The 19,237-nt window shown below is 45.8% G+C and overlaps 1 protein-coding gene across 3 annotated transcripts in view; it reads left to right on the top strand.

Moving 5' to 3' along the window:
• Nucleotides 1-1,080, top strand: part of LOC119954185 (G protein-activated inward rectifier potassium channel 4-like) — a 52,961-nt gene extending 51,881 nt beyond the window's left edge. For all 3 annotated transcript variants that reach the window (XM_038779181.1, XM_038779183.1, XM_038779182.1), the window contains one exon: nt 515-1,080. In XM_038779181.1, coding sequence (XP_038635109.1) covers nt 515-903 — 389 coding nt within the window. In that variant the 3' untranslated portion in view covers nt 904-1,080. The remainder of the gene's footprint in view (nt 1-514) is intronic.
• The last annotated feature ends 18,157 nt before the right edge of the window (nt 1,081-19,237 follow it).

Here is a 19,237-nt window from a genome sequence, read left to right as displayed (position 1 = left end):
GCAAATCTTCACACCCATCTGAAAGAGCAGACAGTGGGCGAGATCTTCCGGCTAGTTACGCCAGCAGAATCTTCCAGTCCCGCTGAAGCCCCCCCCAAGGTTTCCAGCGGCACGGGGCGGATTCAATGGGAAATCCCATTGACAGCAGCGGGACCAGAAAATCCTGCCGCTGGCCGACTGACGGCAGGCCACCTCCCTCCACGGAGAACCACACCGCAAGGAGGCCAGACACTCTTGTCCACTGTCTCAGTTTAAAATCTCATTCAAAAGATGGCACCTCGGATAATGCAGCGCTCCTTGAGGGTCAGTTTTGATTTTGTGCTCGAGTCCTGGAGTGGGACCTGAATCCAGAATCTATTGACTCTTAAGCTGTGATTGTTACCACTGCAACCTGGCAATCTCCACCTAGGGCATTAAAGGAGTAATTTAGCGAGCTCTCACATACATACCAGATGCCTCCTTGTGTTTGTTGGCAGATGTTATATTCACCCTGTCCGATATGTTTTTCCAACAGGAATGACCTGTCAAGCCAGAAGCTCGTACTCTGACACCGAGGTTCTTTGGGGACATCGATTCAACCCAGTGTTGACTCTGGAGAAAGATTTCTATGAAGTGGATTATAACAGTTTCCATGAAACCTACGAAACAAACACCCCAGACTGCAGCGCCAAGCAAATAGCAGAGATGAAGAAGGCAGGACAGGTCCTGCCTGAGTTGTCATGTCCACACCTTCCCAGTGAGGAGATTGAGGCGGCGAAAGAGGAAAATGCAGGAAAAGGCCATCTCAGCACAAACAGCCCCACGGCCAAAACGGAGCCTTTCTCCCCAATAGAAGACTCCGAATATTGTACCGGGTTTTCAGCCAGGTTTATACAGGGACTGGAAGAAGCACAGAAACTCTAGGATGCCACGGCTCTTGGTGAGCTGCAGGATTGCCCGAGACCGTGCTGTTCTGTTCCTGGTTGACCAAACTAGTGATTTATATACATTAAACCCATTATGTACAGTGTGGAGCAATCCGGATTAGAGAATGGGCTAGCATCATTTGTACATAAAGAATAAATGTAACTATTCACTCCGTTCCTGCCTACTTATTACTGGGCACCTGTTGTGCACTCAGTATATCTTTTCTTTTGGGCATGTTAGATGGTTAGTTCTAGAAGGAAGGTGCTATCTTAACAAGCTGGTGTTGGAGGTAGTGAATTTCTCCGTATTCAGTGCCATTAGCAGTGACCGCCGCCAAGCTGCTCTCCCCTTTTGAGAGCGCTGACTGGTGGTGATTTAACCTGAGTGTCCCAACACCTCCGACGAGGTTGAGAAAGTGGGGTCTTCATGAATAACCTTGGCCTTTCCAGGAATTGAACACTGTTGCCATCACACCACATCTCAAACCAGCCTTCCAGCCAACCGATGCCCGCCATGAGAATCTGCTCTTTAAACTGATTCTATTTCCATTCTGGTGGTGGCGTATTCCAGTTTGCATTGGATAGGAATATGTCAAAGGAAATCCTCTGAGGGTGAGTGAGCTGTTATCAAATATACGGGCCAACCCCCCCCTCTTCAACCCCTGCTAAACTGTACGCATGGATATCAGTCAGACAACCAGCCCAACCGTACATAGGATAACAACTCTGTAGACCTGAACTCGTGCAAAATGCAGGCAGTACATTTCAAAGTGAAGGAGCTGACAGCTTGCTCAGTGGATATTTGATTTATTCACTAGGTTAGTCCAGTAGCCCAAAGTCCCCTTCACTTTTTGCCCAACTTGCTCCTTTATTTTTGGAGCTGCCAACACCATTTGATCATTGACTTTTCAGTAAAAAGGTTTGACTATTGAGAACTTGGACATTAACTCCAGTAGGAAAGGAATCACTGCAGTGAGATTCCTGTGCGGACTTTGGGCAAGACCCAGAACAATGGCACAATGTAGTCCGAGGTTGCACCTGTTATTTGTAATCTCAGGGGTTGGGTGACCCAGTCGGATTAACATCACAACCCTGATGTTCAGAAAGTGAAGGTGACAAGTGAGAAACTGGCATCCTGTTGTCACTAGGTCAAAAGCAGGTGGTCATCCTGTGTCCAAGGAAATAATATCCTCTGCCTTCTCTTACTCTGTGACCTTGACCTTATGGCCTGGTATCCAATGCTTCAATCCTGTGATTGTGCGCTTCTGTTTCTCAGTCAGTGGAAGAGAGAATAGAGAGGGCATCTCCAGCAGTCATTCGCATGTCAATGACCACAATTCAAGCAAACCTTTCTCTGTCCTTTTTCTCTCTTCTTTTCGTCCTTAATCTCTCCTTCTCTCTCTGTTCCTACTCTCTCTTTCTGTTGCTGCATCTGTTATTTTCTCTGATTTGACAAGTATTTTGGGTGGAATGCTCCGACCCCCACCGGGTAGGAGAATTGGCTCCGCGCAAATCACGCCATTCCGTCCCGACGCCGGCACGCAATTCTCCACAGTGCGGAGAATTGGCGCTGGCGTGATCAGCGCAGCACCGGTTGGGGTATGCGCCAACTCTCCGGGCCGGCGTGCCTATTCTCGAGCCTGCATGGGCCGGGCGGCTGTCTTCAAAAGGCCGAATCCCACCGGCGCTATTCTAACATCCTCTGAGCCGGCGGGACTTTGCCGTTGAAGGGTTGGGGGGGGGCGGCCTGTGGGGGGGAGGGGGGTCTGAACCCGGGGGGGGGCCTCCGTAGTGGCCTGGCCCACGATCGGGGCCCTCCGATCGGTGGGCCGGCCTCTCTGCCCCGCGCCTCCTTTCCTCTGCGCCGGCTCCTGTAGACCTGCGCCATTTGGCGTCGGGGTCGACGCGGGAAAGAAGGCCACTGCACATGCACTAGTTGACAACGGCCGAACTGCACATGCGTCGACACCACAGTGGCAAGATCGGCAGCTGGAGCAGCGTAGGCCGCTCCAGCACCGTCCTAGCCCTCTGTGGGCCGCAGAATGGTGTCCCAGAACAGGCGCCGACGCCGGAGTAAAACACTCCCGTTTTCACTCCGGCGTTGGCACTTGAAATGAAATGAAATGAAAACCGCTTATTGTCACGAGTAGGCTTCAATGAAGTTACTGTGAAAAGCCCCTAGTCGCCACATTCCGGCGCCTGTCCGGGGAGGCTGGTACGGGAATCGAACTGTGCTGCTGGCCTGCTTGGTCTGCTTTAAAAGCCAGCAATTTAGCCCAGTGAGCTAAACCAGCCCCTGATTAGCCCCCAATGGAAGAATCCCACTTTTTATTCTGGAATCCATTATCAAAGATTTTATAGCAGATTTTTTTAGCACAGTAGCATGGTGGTTAGCATAACTGCTTCACAGCTCCAGGGTCCCAGGTTTGATTCCCGGCTGGGTCACTGTCTGTGCGGAGTCTGCACGTCCTCCCCGTGTGTGCGTGGGTTTCCTCCGGGTGCTCCGGTTTCCTCCCACAGTCCAAAGATGTGCAGGTTAGGTGGATTGGCCATGCTAAATTGCCCGTAGTGTCCTTAAAAAGTAAGGTTAAGGGGGGGGGGTTGTTGGGTTACGAGTATAGGGTGGATACGTGGGTTTGAGTAGGGTGATCATTGCTCGGCACAACATCGAGGGCCGAAGGGCCTGTTCTGTGCTGTACTGTTCTATATAACACTTGGAAAACAGTGGCAGCATCGGACATCGGAGTCAGCATAGATTTATGACGGGGAAATCATGCTTGAGAAGTCCACTAGAATTGTTTTTGAGGATGTACCCAGTTGAGTTGATGAGGGGGAGCCAGTGGATGTGGTATATTTGGACTTTAAGAAGGCTCGTATTGCATAAGAGAATAGCATGTAAAATTAAAGCTCATTAGATTAGGGATAATGTATTGAAATCGATAGAAAACTTGTTGGCAGACAACAAACAAAGAGTAAGAATTAAAGGGTCTTTGTCAAATTGGCAGGCAGTGACTAATGGGGTGCCACAGGGATCGGTGCTCGGACCCTAGATATTCGCAATATATATTAATGATTTAGATGAGGGAACAAAATGAAATATCTTCAAATTTACAGATGACCAAGTTGAAAATGAAATGAAAATCGCTTATTGTCACAAGTAGGCTTCAAATGAAGTTACTGTGAAAAGCCCCGAGTCAGCACCTTCTGGCGCCTGTTCAGGGAGGCTGGTATGGGAATTGAACCATGCTGCTGGCCTGCCTGGGTCTGCTTTCAAAGCCAGCAAATTAGACCTGTGCTAAACCAGCCCCTCAGTTGGGTGGAAGGGCGAGTTGTGAGGAGGATGGAGAGATCCTTCAGTGTGATTTGGACAAGTTGAGTGAGTGGGCAAATGAATGGCAGATGTAGTATCATTTGGAGAAATGTAAGGTTATCCACTTCGGTAGCAAAAACAAGAAGGCAGATTATTATGTGAATGGCCATAAGTTAGGAGAGGGCAATGTGCAATGAGACGAGGTGCCCTCGTACACCATTTACTGAAGGTAAGCATGCAAACACAGCAGGCGGTAAAGTATGCTGGATTTCATAGCAAGAGGATTAGAGTACAGGAGCAGGGATGTCTTGCTGCAATTATACAGGCCTTGGTAAGACCACACCTGAATTATTGTGTGCATTTTTGGTCTCTTTATCTGATGAAGGATGTTCTTGCTCTAAAGGAAGTGCAGCAAAGGTTTAGCAGACTGATTCCTGGATTGGCAGGACTCATGTATGAGGCGAGATTGAATTGATTAGGATTGCAATCGCTGGAATTTGGAAGAATGAGGGGGATCTCGAAGAAGTCTATAAAATTTTGACTGGGTAGATGCAAGAAGGATGTTCCCGATGGTGGATGTGTCCGGAACAAGGGATCACAGTCTCAGGATACATGATTGACATTTCGGACTGAGATGAGGAGAATTTTTTTCACCCAGAGTGATCTGCCTGTGAAAGATGTTACCACAAGAAATAGTTGAGGCTAAAACATTGCATGTTTTCAAGAACGTGTTAGATATAGCACTTGGGGTGAAGGAGATCAAAGGATATGGGGGGAAAGTGAGATTAGGCAATTGATTTGGATGATCAGCGATGATCATAATGAATGGCAGAGCAGGCTTAAAAGGGCCCAATGGCCTACTTCTGCTATTTTTTATGTTTCTATGTCACTCCAGATGAATGATCCTCAGCCCTCCTCAGATACTCTAATGCTCCATCACCTTCTCTGCCTGCTCTTGCTCTATATTCCTCAACCATTGTACTTCCAATTCCCAATTCAATCTGCTACTTCAGCTCATTTGGTTGTCCTCTCAGCTCTGAGGTAGGACTTACCTCTGGATTGGATTGGATTTGTTTATTGTCACGTGTACCGAGGTACAGTGAAAAGTATTTTTCTGCAAGCAGCTCAACAGATCATTCAGTACATGGGAAGAAAAGGGATTTAAATCCCTTTTCTTCCCATGTACTGAATGATCTGTTGAGCTGCTTGCAGAAAAATACTTTCCACTGTACAAGAAAATACATAATAAGGCAACACAAGGTATACAATGTAACTACATAAGCATTGGCATCGGATGAAGCATACAGGATGTAGTGTTAGAGGTCAGTCCATAAGAGGGTCATTTAGGAGTCTTGGGACGGTGGGGAAGAAGCTGTTTTTGAGTCTGTTCGTGCGTATTCTCAGAGTCCTGTATCTCCTGCCCGATGGAAGAAGTTCAAAAAGTGAGTAAGCTGGGTGGGAGGGATCCTTGATTATGCTGCCCGCTTTCCCCAGGCAGCGGGAGGTGTAGATGGAGTCCATGGATGGGAGGCAGGTTTGTGTGATGGACTGGGCGGTATTCACGACTCTCTGAAGTTCCTTGCGGTCCTGGGCCAAGCAGTTGCCATACCAGGCTGTGATGCAGCCCGATAGGATGCTTTCTATGGTGCATCTGTAACAGTTGGTAAGGGTTAATGTGGACATGCTGAGTTTCCTGAGGAAATATAGGCACTGTTGCGCTTTCTTGGAGATAGCGTTGATGTGAGTGGACCAGGACAGATTTTGGTGATATGCACCCCTAGGAATTTGGAACTGCTAACCATCTCCACCTCGGCCCCGTTGATGCTGACAGGGGTGTGTACAGTACTTTGCTTCCTGAAGTCAGTGACCAGCTCTTTAGTTTTGCTGGCATTGAGGGAGAGATTGTTGTCGTTACACCACTCCACCAGGTTCTCTATCTCCCTCCTGTATTCTGACTCGTATTATTCGAGATCTGGCCCACTATGGTCGTATCATCAGCAAACTTGTAGATGGAGTTGGAACCACGTTTTGCCACGCAGTCGTGTGGCCTTCCTTGAGGAGTTGAGTATATAATCCAGGCTGTCGCTCAGTGAAATACTGAAGAAATGCTGCACTGGTAGGGGTATCTTTCAAAGGAGGCATTAAACCAAGACAGATAGGAGAAATAAAAATCACCTAGTACATAAAGGAAGAAGGACTTACATTTATATAGTAATTTATAAATATTACTCCATGTTTGAGTCAAAGCACTTGATATGAATCAATTGAGGTGCTGTGAGTTATTATGCCTGTTCAACTGGATATTAAGGATCCCGTGATCACTTTTCAAAGAAGAACGGTAAAGTTACATGATGTCCTGGTCAACAATCTTCCTTAAATAAGGTCAGGTGGCTGTTTCTCTCCTGTTTGAGGGGTTTAGCTGTGTGCTAGAATTATTGTCATAATATCTCACTGCACCTCAATTGATTCATATCAAGTGCTTTGACACATATAAATGTAAGTCCTTCTTCCTTTATGTACTAAGTGATTTTTATTTCTCCTATCTGTCTGCCTCCTTAATGTCTTCCCATATTATTTGAACGAGCTCCCAACTAATCTGCAGTGTTGGCATGGAGCATCTGTGGGCTTTTCTTCCTGTCCGAATGAAGTGCCTTGCCTGTTTGGAATTGGAAGCTCTCTGGATGGGATGGATGGACAGAGCCATCCCCACTGGTCTGCTTTCCACCCTGAAAGTACGAAGCATTGGAGCATTCCTGAGCATAGAACCCACCATTTGGGGCTGTCCCCTGGACAAAAGGTGAGTGGAATGCAGTGGTATTTGTGGGGAGGGACAGGCAGAGGGGGGGTCACCAGGTTCTATTCCAAGACCACCAGCTGTTTCCCACCCATTCCACTGGAAAATGGAATACATGGGACGGGATTCTAAGCCTCCGCGCCGGAATCGTGTTTGGCGCGGGGGCGGAGAAAGGGCGTCAAACCTGTGATCGGGACATACGCAGCTCCTGCGATTCCCCAGTCGCCGGAGAATTGCCGTGAATCAGGCGCGCGGTCGACACGGCGTTGGTCGGGGGCCATTGAAAAAGGCCCCCACGACGATTCTCCAAAGTCAACTTGTGGAGTACCCGTCAGTGTGGTTCTCTCATGGTACCACCCGACAGGCACTCGGCGTGGCGGCTGCGGGCACAGTCTGCGGCCGCCTTGGTGAGGGGCGGGGCTATCCATCGCCAGTGGGGGCTTACTGGGTAGCCAAGGTTCCGATCGGGGGCCACCAATCAGCAGGTGCACGCAATCTGGTGCCGGTCTGCGGTGTGGGTCGGCCATGTCGCGGCCGACCGAGGCGACAGCTGTGCGCATGCGCGGACCCCCAATCGGACGTGCAGGGTGCCATATCAACAGCCGGAGCTACGAGGAGCACTCTGGGGACCTGCTAGGCCCCTGGAAATCACGGAATCACCGTGGACTTACTCCAGGTAAGTCCAGAGTAATTCGCGCACGTTTTTTCACGGGCGTGGGGACATGGCCCCATTACAGGAGAATTCCGCCCATGTAAACTCACTTTACTTTCATTCAAGTCAGAAGTGAGAGAGAGTGATAGGAATTTGTAGAAAGGAAGATTTGTATTGTTACAACACTATTCATGACCTCAGGACATTCCAAAGTATTCCACAGCCATGGAAATACTTTGAAAGTAAGGTCAGTGGTAGAACAGTATTCTGCCCCTCCAGTTTGGAACAGTGCAGACCTCGAGTCAAAGCACCCCTCAGCACCCCTCATCGCCACCTCATCCCAAGATGAGGTAAATGGGCAGCACGGTGGTGGCGTGGTTAGCACTGCTGCCTCATTGCGCCAAGGTCCCAGGTTTGATTCTGCCCCCGGGTCACTGTCCATGTGGAGTTTGCACATTCGCCCTGTGTTTGTGTGGGTTTTGCCCCCATAACCCAAAGATGTGCAGGGTAGGTGGATTGGCCACGCTAAATTGCCCCTTAATTAGAAAAAATGAATTGGGTACTCTAAAATTTTTTTTAAAATCCCAAGGTGAGGTATAAATTATAGGATTATGTTGGAACGTCCGGGTGAATGGAGTCAACATATGTTAGAATGCCTCAGTGCTTCCTATAAATGGCATTGTGTTATCGAAACATCATTGCTGACAATCTGAATTGTGTCATTTATTGCGGTCAATTTGTGAGGACACATGGGGCGGGTTTTCCTGTATCCGACGGAGGGGCCGTACCGGCGTCAAGAGTGGTGTGAACCATCCGGCGTCGGGCCTACCGGAAGGTGGGGAATTCTCCGCACCTTCGGGAGCTAGGCCCGCGCTGGAGTGATTGGCGCCGTGCCAATTGACGTAAAAGCCTCCATCGGCCGGCATGAGTTGGCACATGCGCAAGAGCGCCAGCGTGTTCCCAGAACCGCGGCCGTGATTCCTCCACATGCGCAGGGGGTTTCTGCTCCGCACCAGCCTTGGCGGAGCTTTACACAGGCCGGTGCGGAGGGAAAGAGTGCCACCACGGCACAGGTCGGCCCCCAGATCGGTGGGCCCCAGTCGCGGGCCAAGCCACCGTGGGGGCACCCCCGGGGTTGAATACCCTCCCTCCCCCCCCCCCCCCCCCCCCCCCCCCACCAAGGTCTCTGCAGGCTGCCCAAACAGCCAGTTCCCGCCGGTACAGACCTTGTGTAATTCACATCGGCGGGACTGGCGGAAAATGGGCGGCCGCTCGGCCTATCGGGGACTGGAGAATCGCCGGGGGGGGGGCCACAGTCAAAGGCCCCCCGACCGGCTCGGCGCGATCAGCCCGGTAAAAAAACGGCACCGGAGAATTCGGCAGCCGGCGTCAGAGCAGTGGGGTGCTGCCGGCGTCAGAGCAGTGGGGTGGGATTCCCCCCCCCCCCCCCCCCCCCCCGGTGATTCTCCAATCTGGCGGGAGGTCGGAGAATCCCACCCTCATTTTTTGTATAAGTTTCCTACTTTTTATGCAATTAGCGTATTTATAATAATCTATTATTGTCACAAGTAGGCTTACATTAACACTGCAATGAAGTTACTGTGATAAGCTCCTAGTCACCACATTCTGGCTCCTGTTCGGGTATACAGAGGGAGAATTCAGAATGCCCAATTTACCTCACATGCACACCTTTTGGGACTTGTGGGAGGAAGCGGGAGCACCCGGAGGAAACCCATGCTGACACAGGGAGAACGTGTAGACTCCGCACAGACAGTGACCCAAGCCAGGAATCAAACCTGGGCCCCTGGCGCTGTGAAGTAACAATGCGAACCAGTGTGCTACGGTGCCGCCCAACTGCTTTGAGTAACGTCCTAGATCTTTAGCCATTCTCCAGTACTGTCCTTCTGCATTTTGAGAAAGCAGACAATTATCAATGTGATGTCCAGTGGACGACAGGTGGATCTCCTCTCATTGCCGAGTTCTGCACTTGAACAGGGTGGCAGGTTTGGGGCCTTGCCCACCTGCTGAAATATCAAACCCACAACCCACATGCCTTGTACTAAAGTGTAGAAGGTGTGTCAATAGTTCTGCTTGGCACTTTCCCAAGTAACCATGTCCTAGTGGCTTCATCGATGAACATATTGGAATCAATCCAGAAAATAAAATGCTGAACACCTAAGAAATTCCAACCCTCCAGATAGCGACTAAAAGCTGTTGTTCAGGGAAAGTGTCAAATGGTGACTGATGACATTAAATGCTACATAACACTGCAACCAGGATTTTCACCCACATTCCTGGATCACATTGCACAATCCAGACCGTTTAATTCTGTGAAAGTTTAAATGCTGTGCCTATGACATGAAAATTAGTGCAGTGGGACAGGAACTGTAACGTAAGCTGCAGTCATTATACTTCACAGTGTACTGCAGAAATCCACAAAATGCATGTTTCACAAATGTTGAATCTGGTATTTTCTAGACGGTGAACAAACGTATAATTTATTCTGGAAGGGCTTCACATTTTCATTATTGAAATAAAGTAGTTCTTGCAAATTACAAATGACTGATGATTTTTGTTCTGTCAGAAGGTAAAGCACAATGTGGCATCATTCTACCCAGTGCAAGGTGGGATGAGACCTCCATGGTTGAAAGTTCTATCCCAAACTACACAATGAGAAGATGATAACATAGAGTTGTACAGCACATAAAAGGCCCTTTGGCACATCAAATCTGCACCGACAATAACAATAATCCCACGGTAATCACACTTGGCACTTGTCCCATACCCTTGAATGTGATGATGTCTCAAAAGCTCATCCAAGTGCTTTTAAAAGTTGTAAGGTTTCCAGCCTCCACTACCATCCCAGGCAGTGCATTGGAGATTCTCACCACCCTCTGAATGAAATGTATTTTCTTAAATGCTGTCGGAAACGCCCGTCCCTCACCCTAAAACTATGTCCTCTTGTGATTGACCCCTCTACCAAAGGGAATCTGCTTCCTATTTATCCTATCCAAACCCTTCATCATCTTCTATACCTCAATCAGGTCCTCCCCCCCCACCCCACTCCCGCCTCAGCCTTCTCTGCTCTAAAGAAAATAATCCAAGCCTATCCAGTCTCTCATAGAACATACAGTGCAGAAGGAGGCCATTTGGCCCATCGAGTCTGTACTTAAGCCCTCACTTCCATCCTATCCCCGTAACCCATCCTAACATGGTCACTAAGGGCAATTTATCATGGCCAATCCACCTCACCAGCATGTCTTTGGACTGTGGGAGGAAACCCGCACAGACACGGGAAGAATGTGCAGACTCCGCACAGACAGGTGACCCAGCGGGTAATAGAACCTGGGACCCTGGCACTGTGAAGCCGCAGTGCTATCCACCTGTGGTACCGTACTGCCCTTAAAAATCACATCCTCCCCATAGTGAGGTGGCCAGAATGGCACACAGTACTCCATCTATGGCCAAGCCAATGTTCTGTTCAGCTCCAACATGACCTCTTTGCTTTTATATTCTATGCCCCAGCTGATAAAGGAAAGTGTCCCATATGCCTTCTTAACTACCCTATTAACCTGCTCTGCCACCTTCAGTGATCTGTAAACAGGTACCCTGAGATCCATTCTGTTCCTCTGAACTGCCTAGTGCTCTGCAATTCATTATATACTCCCTTGTCCTGCTTCTTCCAAAATGCATCACCTCACATTTATCAGGGTTAAGTAGCATTGCCACTACTCTACCCATCTGACCAACCCACCTATAACTGTAACTGACAACCACCTCTTCATTGTTAACCACCCTGCCACCCTACCGACCTTAGTGTCATCTGCAAGCTTACTTATCATTCCCCCCATGTTGTCATCTATATTATTTGAAAAATGAAAAAAAAAAGAAAATCGTTTATTGGCACGAGTAGGCTTCAATGAAGTTACTGTGAAAAGCCCCTAGTGGCCCCATTTAAGTGGTACACCGCTGGACAACAGCCTCCAGTTACTCAACCAGCCTTCTTACACCACCCTTTTTGTCCCATTACAAAACCAGTTTTGGATCCACCTTGCTAAGGTTCCTTGAATTCTCCATCGGCAGGATCCTCCGGTTAGCCAGCAGCGCACTCACATCGTGGAATTCCCGACGGCGTAGGGGTGGCTACAATGGGGAAATCCCATTGGCCGGCTGCCGGGACAGAGGATTCTGCTGCCGTTGGGGGAGTGCCATGCCAGAAAGTGGGTTTGGCAGGATGGAGAATCCTGCCCAATGTGCTTCAATCTTCTCAATCACGCTCCAATGTGGAGCCTTTGCTTTGCTAAAATCCACATAAACTACATCAACTGCACTTCCTTCATCCACACACTCAGTCACTTTATCAAAAAATTCTAATCAAAGCTGCAACGCATTACATCCCTCTGCCAAAGCCATGCTGACTATCCCTAATCAATCCATGCCTTTCCAAATGGACATTAATTCTCTCCTCCAGAAGTTTCTCCAATAGTTTCTCTGACCACTGACGTGAGACTCACCGGTCTTTAGTTCCCTGGCTTATCTCTACACCCCTTCTGAAACACATTAGCTGTTCTCCAGTCCTCTGGCACTTCCCCTGTGACCAGAGACTAATTAAAAACTTATTTCAGAGCCTCTGAAATTTCCTGCCTCACCTCCCACAGCAGCCTGGGATGCAATTCATCCAGGCCTGGGGATCCGTCTATTTTTAAGCCCATCAATGCCTCCAATACCTCCTCACTACCTATGCCAAACTGCTCAAGGTCCTCACAATCCAGTTTCCTGAATTCTACACCTACATCCTCCTTCTCCTGAGTGAAGACCGATTAGAAGTACTCATTTAACACCCTAGCAATGTTCTGCGGCTTCACACACAGATTGCCCCCTTGGTCTCTAACGGGCCCTACTTTTTCCCTGGTTAGCCTCATCCCTCAATGTATTTATAGAATATCATAGTAGTAATGTTGCTGAACTAGTAATCCAGAGATCCAGGTTAAGGTCTTGAGCACAAGGATTTGAATCCCACCATGGCATCATGTGGAATTTAAATTCAATTAATAAATCTGAAACATAATCATGGAAATCATAGAATTTACAGTGCGGAAGGAGGCCATTTGGCCCGTCGAGTCTGCACTGACCCATTCAAAGAGCACCTTACATAAGCCCACACCTCCACCTTATCCTCATAAACCTGTAACCCCACCTAACTTTTAGACACTAATGGACAATTTAGCGTAGCCAATCCACCTAACCTGCGCATCTTTGGACTGTGGGAGGAAACCGAGCACCCAGAGGAAACCCATGCAGACACGGAGAGAAAGTGCAAACTCCACACAGTCATCCGAGGCCAGAATTGAACCCGGGTCCCTGGAGCTGTGAGGCAGCAGTGTTAACTGTTGTATTAAAGTGCCCAATTATTTGTTCCCAATTAAGGGGCAATTTAATGTGGCCATGGAACTATTGTTCATTGTTGTAAAAACCTATCAAGTTCACTAATGTTCTTCAGGGAATGAAATCTGTTGTCCTTGCATGGTCTCGCTTCCATGTGACTCACTCTTGTCCCTGTAATGGCCAAGCAAGCCAATCAGTTGAAGGCAATTAGGGGTGGTCACCAATGCTGCTTTTGTCAACGCCGCCCACATACCTAATGGTGAATGAAGAAAAAACAAAATCCGGGGGGCCACATTAGGAAGTCATAGACTTTCATAGAATTTACAGTGCAGATGGAGGCCATTTGACCCATCGGGTCTGCACCGGATAAATAACTTATCTCAGTGATTCACAGCCGAGTCACCAGGGAGCAAAGTTGGAGAGGACCCAGAGGAGTGGAGCTTTGAAGGTTTGAGTAAACTACCTTATCTTGGGGATTTGTGGCCCAGTCACCAGGGAGCGGAGCTGGAGCTGGCCCGGGGGGGTCGGAATATCGGAACTTTGAGTATAAAAAAACCTATCTCTGGGATTCGCGGTGTAATGTGAGAGTACCTTTAAGAAATTGGTGTTTAAAAATGGGTGTGTATATAAATCTGTAGTGAGAGTACCTTTAAGAAATGGGTGTTTATTACTGCAGTGGTGTCAGGTCAGAGAGTGGGTGGAGAGGGGATGTCTGTTAGCTTTTTACTTTCGGTTTAGGCTGTTTGGTGCAGCCGTGTTGTTTAGTTTTGTTTTCAGAGCTGGATAGCTGCAGTGCCAGCCAGAATGGGTTTGTGTGTCTCTCTCTCTATAATCTAAAGACTGGAAATCGATCCTTTGGTGATTTAAAACTAATAACTGCTCTCAGTAGTGACTTTGACCTGATATGCTTCTGTTAAAAGTTTTTTTTAAGTCTTATGGATGTTAAAAGGACAGCTTAAGAATTACTTAGTGTTGTATTCTTTGGGGGTTGTATTTGAATTGATGGTTGCTAAGATGTTCACTGTATGTTTTAAAAAGGTTAACTTGAGTTCATAGCATGAACATTGTTTTGCTTTAAAAAATACTTTTCCATTTCTGCTGTACCACACCTGTAGAGTGCGCCGTGTGCTCCCCATACCACAATCTATTATAAGTTGTGGGTCAGGTGAACTCCATGATACACTTTGGGGTTGTCTAAACCCTGGCCCATAACAAATTGGGGGCTCGAGGGGGATAAAAGTCTACCCATTGTATTGGCTTTGTGAACTTAAAAATAGTGAGGGGTGAGCATATCGTGGTTGCTTTTCAGGTGTGGTATTCTAGTTTAAGTGGGGAATGTGTTGTGGGCAATGGCTCTTTCAGAGGCTCAGATGTTTTTGGGGGTGGAGACGGTCACACGCAGTACCTTACGGACAGAGACTAAAACAGACTATTAGATTTGGCAAAAGCATTGCAGTTAACATTTCCTGACAAAATGCGAAAAGTTGAGGTATTTATGGCGGTGGCTAAGCATTTAAAGTTGCCTGAGATACAGTTTGACTCTTTGGAAATGGCAAAAATTCAGTGACAAGTTAAACAAATGGTACATGAGAAAGAATTAAAGCAGCTTGAATACAAAAGAGAGGAAAAAGAAAGAGAGAGAGTGGAAAAAGAAAAGGAGAGAGAAGAAGGGAGAAAAGAAAGAATAGCCCTAGCAGAACAAAAAGAAAGAGAAAGGGCAACACAGATCAGGGAAAAAGATAAAGAGACAGAGTTTGAAGTTCAGAAAATGGCCATGAAACTTGACAGTCAGTGAAAATTGGCAGACATAAAGGGAAACGTACAGTTGGATGATAGTGATGAGGATATTGAGAAAGAGCATCAAAGTAGAAGGTGTGATGGGGATCTATTTAAATATGTTCAAGCATTGCCAAGGTTTGATGAGAAGGAGGTAGGTGCCTTTTTCATTTCATTTGAGAAGGTAGCTAAACCAATGAAATGACCACAGGGCATGTGGGTATTACTGATTCAAACAAAGCTGATAGGTAGGGCTAGTGAAGTGTTTACATCACGACCGGAGGAGGTATCTGGGATGTATGAGGTGAAAAAATCCATCTTGGGTGCATATGAACTAGTGCCTGAAGCTTACAGACAAAGGTTTAGAAATTTAAGGAAAGAATTTGGTCAAACATACATGGAGTTTGAAAGGCTCATACAGAGTAATTTTGGTAGGTGGATAAGGGCTTTGAAAATAGACCAAACGTATGAAGCTCTCAGAGAAATTATACTTTTGGAGGAGTTTAAAAATTCAATTCCTGATGTAGTGAGAACTCATGTGGAAGAGCAGAGGGTTAAAACTGTGGGTTTAGCAGCAAAGATGGCAGATGATTATGAATTAGTTCATAAATCAAAGCTTGGTCTCCGACATCACTTCCAGCCTGTGAGGGATAGAAACTGGGGACATGAGAAATACTCAAGTGGTAAAGGTAAAGGTGATCCGATGGGAGATAATATGGAGAGTATACCTCAGACTAAAAAAGAAATCCAGGAGGGTGGAAAAGAAATGAAAATTTTCAAATGTTTTCACTGTAATAAACTAGGCCATGTAAAGTCACAGTGTTGGTGGTTGAAGAAAAGCACTGGGAAGGCTGATGTGGTAAAACAGGATAAGACAGTGGGGTTTGTTAAAGTGGTAAAGGAAAACCCGAGTGAAGCAAAGGAGGTGCAAATGATTGTACAGTCTGACCAAGAGGTGATTGATAAGAAGGTGCCAAATGTCTTTAAAGAATTTACTTGTGTGGATAAAGTTTACTCATGTGTATCAGGAGGAGCAGGTAAAGAAGTCACAATTTTAAGAGATACGGGAGCTAGTCAATATTTAATGATAGGAGATGAGGAGCTATGTAGTTTGGGAAGAATATTGCCAAAAAAGGTGGTAAATTGTTGAATTCAGGGTGAGAGGAGTAGTGTTCCATTATATAAGGTTGGAAAGTCCAGTGAAGAATGGTGAAGTGGGAGTAAGAGTAAAAGAGAAACTATCTTGTCCAGGAATGCAGTTTATCTTGGGTAATGATATAGCTGGATCGCGGGTGGGAGGAATGCCTACTGTGGTTGAAAAGCCAGTGGAAAATCAGACAACTGAAGTTTTGAAGGACGAGTATCCTCGGATTTTTCCGGATTGTGTAGTAACAAGGTCACAAAGTCATAGGGTAAGACAAGAGGAGAAATCAAAGAGTGAAGATGAAGTTGAAGTGCAATATCAGAAACGATTTTTGATCAGATGGTTGAAAAAGAACAAGAACAGGTGGAAGATGAGGCGGATATTTTTAGTTCAGGAAAATTGGCGGAGTTACAACAGAAAGATATAGAAATAAATTGGATATATCAGAAATCATATACGGAAGAGGAATCTGAGTGTATACCAGAGTGTTATTACCGCAAAAGTGATGTCTTGATGAGAAAATGGAGACTTTTACATATGCAGGCGGATGAAAAGTGGGCAGAAGTTCATCAAGTAGTATTGCCGGTAGGGTACAGAAAGGAGGTGTTGCGAGTTGCACATGACGTACCAGTGGGCGGTCATTTGGGAACAAGGAAAACTGAAGCTAAAATACAAAAACATTTTTATTGGCCTGGACTACATAAGGATGTAGTTAAATTTTGTCAATCATGTCACACATGTCAAGTGATAGGGAAACCTCAAGCAGTGGTAAAACCAGCACCCTTAGTACCCATTCGAGCATTTGAGGAAACTTTTACAAGGGTCTTAATTGATTGCGCAGGACCACTTCCTGAAATGAATAGTGGGAATCAATATCTTTTGACTATAATTGATGTGTCTACTAGGTTTCCTAAGGACATTCCAGTATGTAATATTACAGCTAAAAAGATTGTGGAGGAGTTACTTAAATTCTTCGCTAGATATGAACTACCCACAGAAATACAATCGGTTCAAGGATCAAATCTTACCTCAAGGTTATTCAAATAAGTTATGGATAGCTTAGGAATAAGTCAATTTAAATCAACTGCGTACCATCCAGAATTGCAGGGAGCATTAGAAATGAGGCATCAGACATTAAAGACAATGTTGAGGGCTTATCGTCACGATTATCCAAGGATTGGGACTGTTTGCAATTAGGGATGCACCTAATGAGTCAACCAAATTCAGACCTTTTTAAATAATTTTTCGTCATGAGATAAGAGGACCACTTAAATTGATTAAGGAAAAATTGGTGAGTGAGGAATCAGAACTTACATTATTGGATTACGTGTAAAATTTTAGGGAATGATGAAATAGATCAGGTGAATTGGCTAAACAGCATTTAAAAGGTGCACATCTGAGGAAACAGGTAGCAGACAAGAAATCCAAAGTTCTTAGTTTTGCCTGTGGAGATAAAGTTTTAGTATTGTTACCAGTGGCAGATGAGCCTTTAAAAGCTAAGTTTTGTGGACCTTATCAGATTGAAAGGAAATTAATTGAGGTGAATTATGTGGTATAAACACCAGATAGAAGGAAGACTCGCCGAGTGTGTCATGTGAATATGCTTAAAAGGTACTTTGAAAGGGAAGGAGAGAAAAAGGAGGAGGTTTTAATGATTCTGACTCAAAGTGACGAAGCAAATCAAGATGACTGAGTTTGACATACCTCAAATTAAATTGGAAAATGAGGATGTTCTTAAAAACTGGGATAAATTGTTGAGTTACCTTCCATAGGAAAAAATGGACTGACCTGAAAGAGTTATTGATATCACATGGCCAGGTTTGTAGAGATAAATTGGGAAGTACTAAAATGGCTATACATGATGTAAATGTGGTAAATGCTGTTCCAGTCAAACAACATCCAAACAGACTTAACCCTTTAAAATTGGCACAAGTTAACAAAAAGATTGAGAGTATGCTTAAAAACGTCATAATTGAAGTGGGTTGCAGCCAATGGATTCACCCATAGTGATGGTACCAAAACCGGACAGTACCCAACAGTTGTGTGTGGACTATAGAAAGGTTAATGCAGTTACAAGACTGGACTCTTATCCTATCCCACACTTGGAGGATTGCATTGAGAAAGTAGGACGATCAGCTTTTATTTTCAAACTGGATTTACTTAAAGGTTATTAGTAGGTACCTTTATCCGAAAGGGCGAAAAAGATTTCAGCTTTTGTGACTCCAGATGGTATATACCAATTCAAAGTTATGCCATTTGGCACGAAAAATGCCCCAGGCACATTTCAATGGTTAACTAACAAAGTTGTTTCAGGATTACCCAATTGTGCGGTATACATTGGTGATCTGTTAATTTTCAGCCAGACATGGAAAGAACATTTAAAACATGTGATGGAGTTATTCGATCGACTTCAGGAGGCAGGTTTGGTGATAATCCTAGCCAAAAGTGAATTTGGAAAAGCCCAAGTCACTTTCCTTGGCCATACAATCGGACAGGGTCAAATGGTCACACGGTATGTGAAACTAACAGTTATTGAGGAGTTTCCGATACCCTCAAGACAAAGGGAAATAATGTGATTTCTTGGCATGAGTGGATTTGATCGAACATTTGTGCAACATTTTTGTAGCGTGGTGGCTCCACTGATTGCTTTGCTGAAGAAACGTCAAAATTTTCAATGAACAGCGGACTTTCAACAGCATTTGACTGCCTGAAAGCTGTCAAAACCAATGCTTGTGTGTTGGAGAATTACAAGGGATTCTGTGATCAGATTGAACTAAAGTATCTGACTTTAAAGAGAAATGCCGAGGCGTTGAGAAATGGATGGATTGTGCAGAGACCTTCTTGTTCAAAGACACTGACAATCAAGAAGGATTCCAGTTGGAGGAAGAACAAAATTGGACTGTTATTATACCTGTTTGTGTGTGTTTTTGTTTTTAAACGAAAAAGTATATTTACTGTGTGAATTTCTTAGAGGATGGTGAAAAGGTGAAAAATGAAACCATCTTGAAGTTGATGGGTTTTTTTTTTTTCTTGGGGGCAGGTGTCATGTGAGAGTACCTTTAAGAAATGGGTGTTTATAAATGGGTGTGTATATAAATATCTGTAGTGAGAGTACCTTTCAGAAATTGGTGTTTATTACTGAAGTGATGGCAGAGTGGGTGGAGATGGGCTGTCTGTTAGCTTTTTACTTTCATTTTAGGCTGTTTGCTGCAGGGTGTGTTTTAGTTTCATTTTCAGAGCTGGATAGATGCAGTCACAGCCAGAAGGGGTT

The sequence above is a fragment of the Scyliorhinus canicula genome, chromosome 19 (genome assembly GCF_902713615.1).
Source record: "Scyliorhinus canicula chromosome 19, sScyCan1.1, whole genome shotgun sequence".
NCBI lineage: Eukaryota > Metazoa > Chordata > Chondrichthyes > Carcharhiniformes > Scyliorhinidae > Scyliorhinus > Scyliorhinus canicula.
Note: the sequence above shows the minus strand (reverse complement) of the source record. Positions and strands in the feature narration are given on the sequence as shown.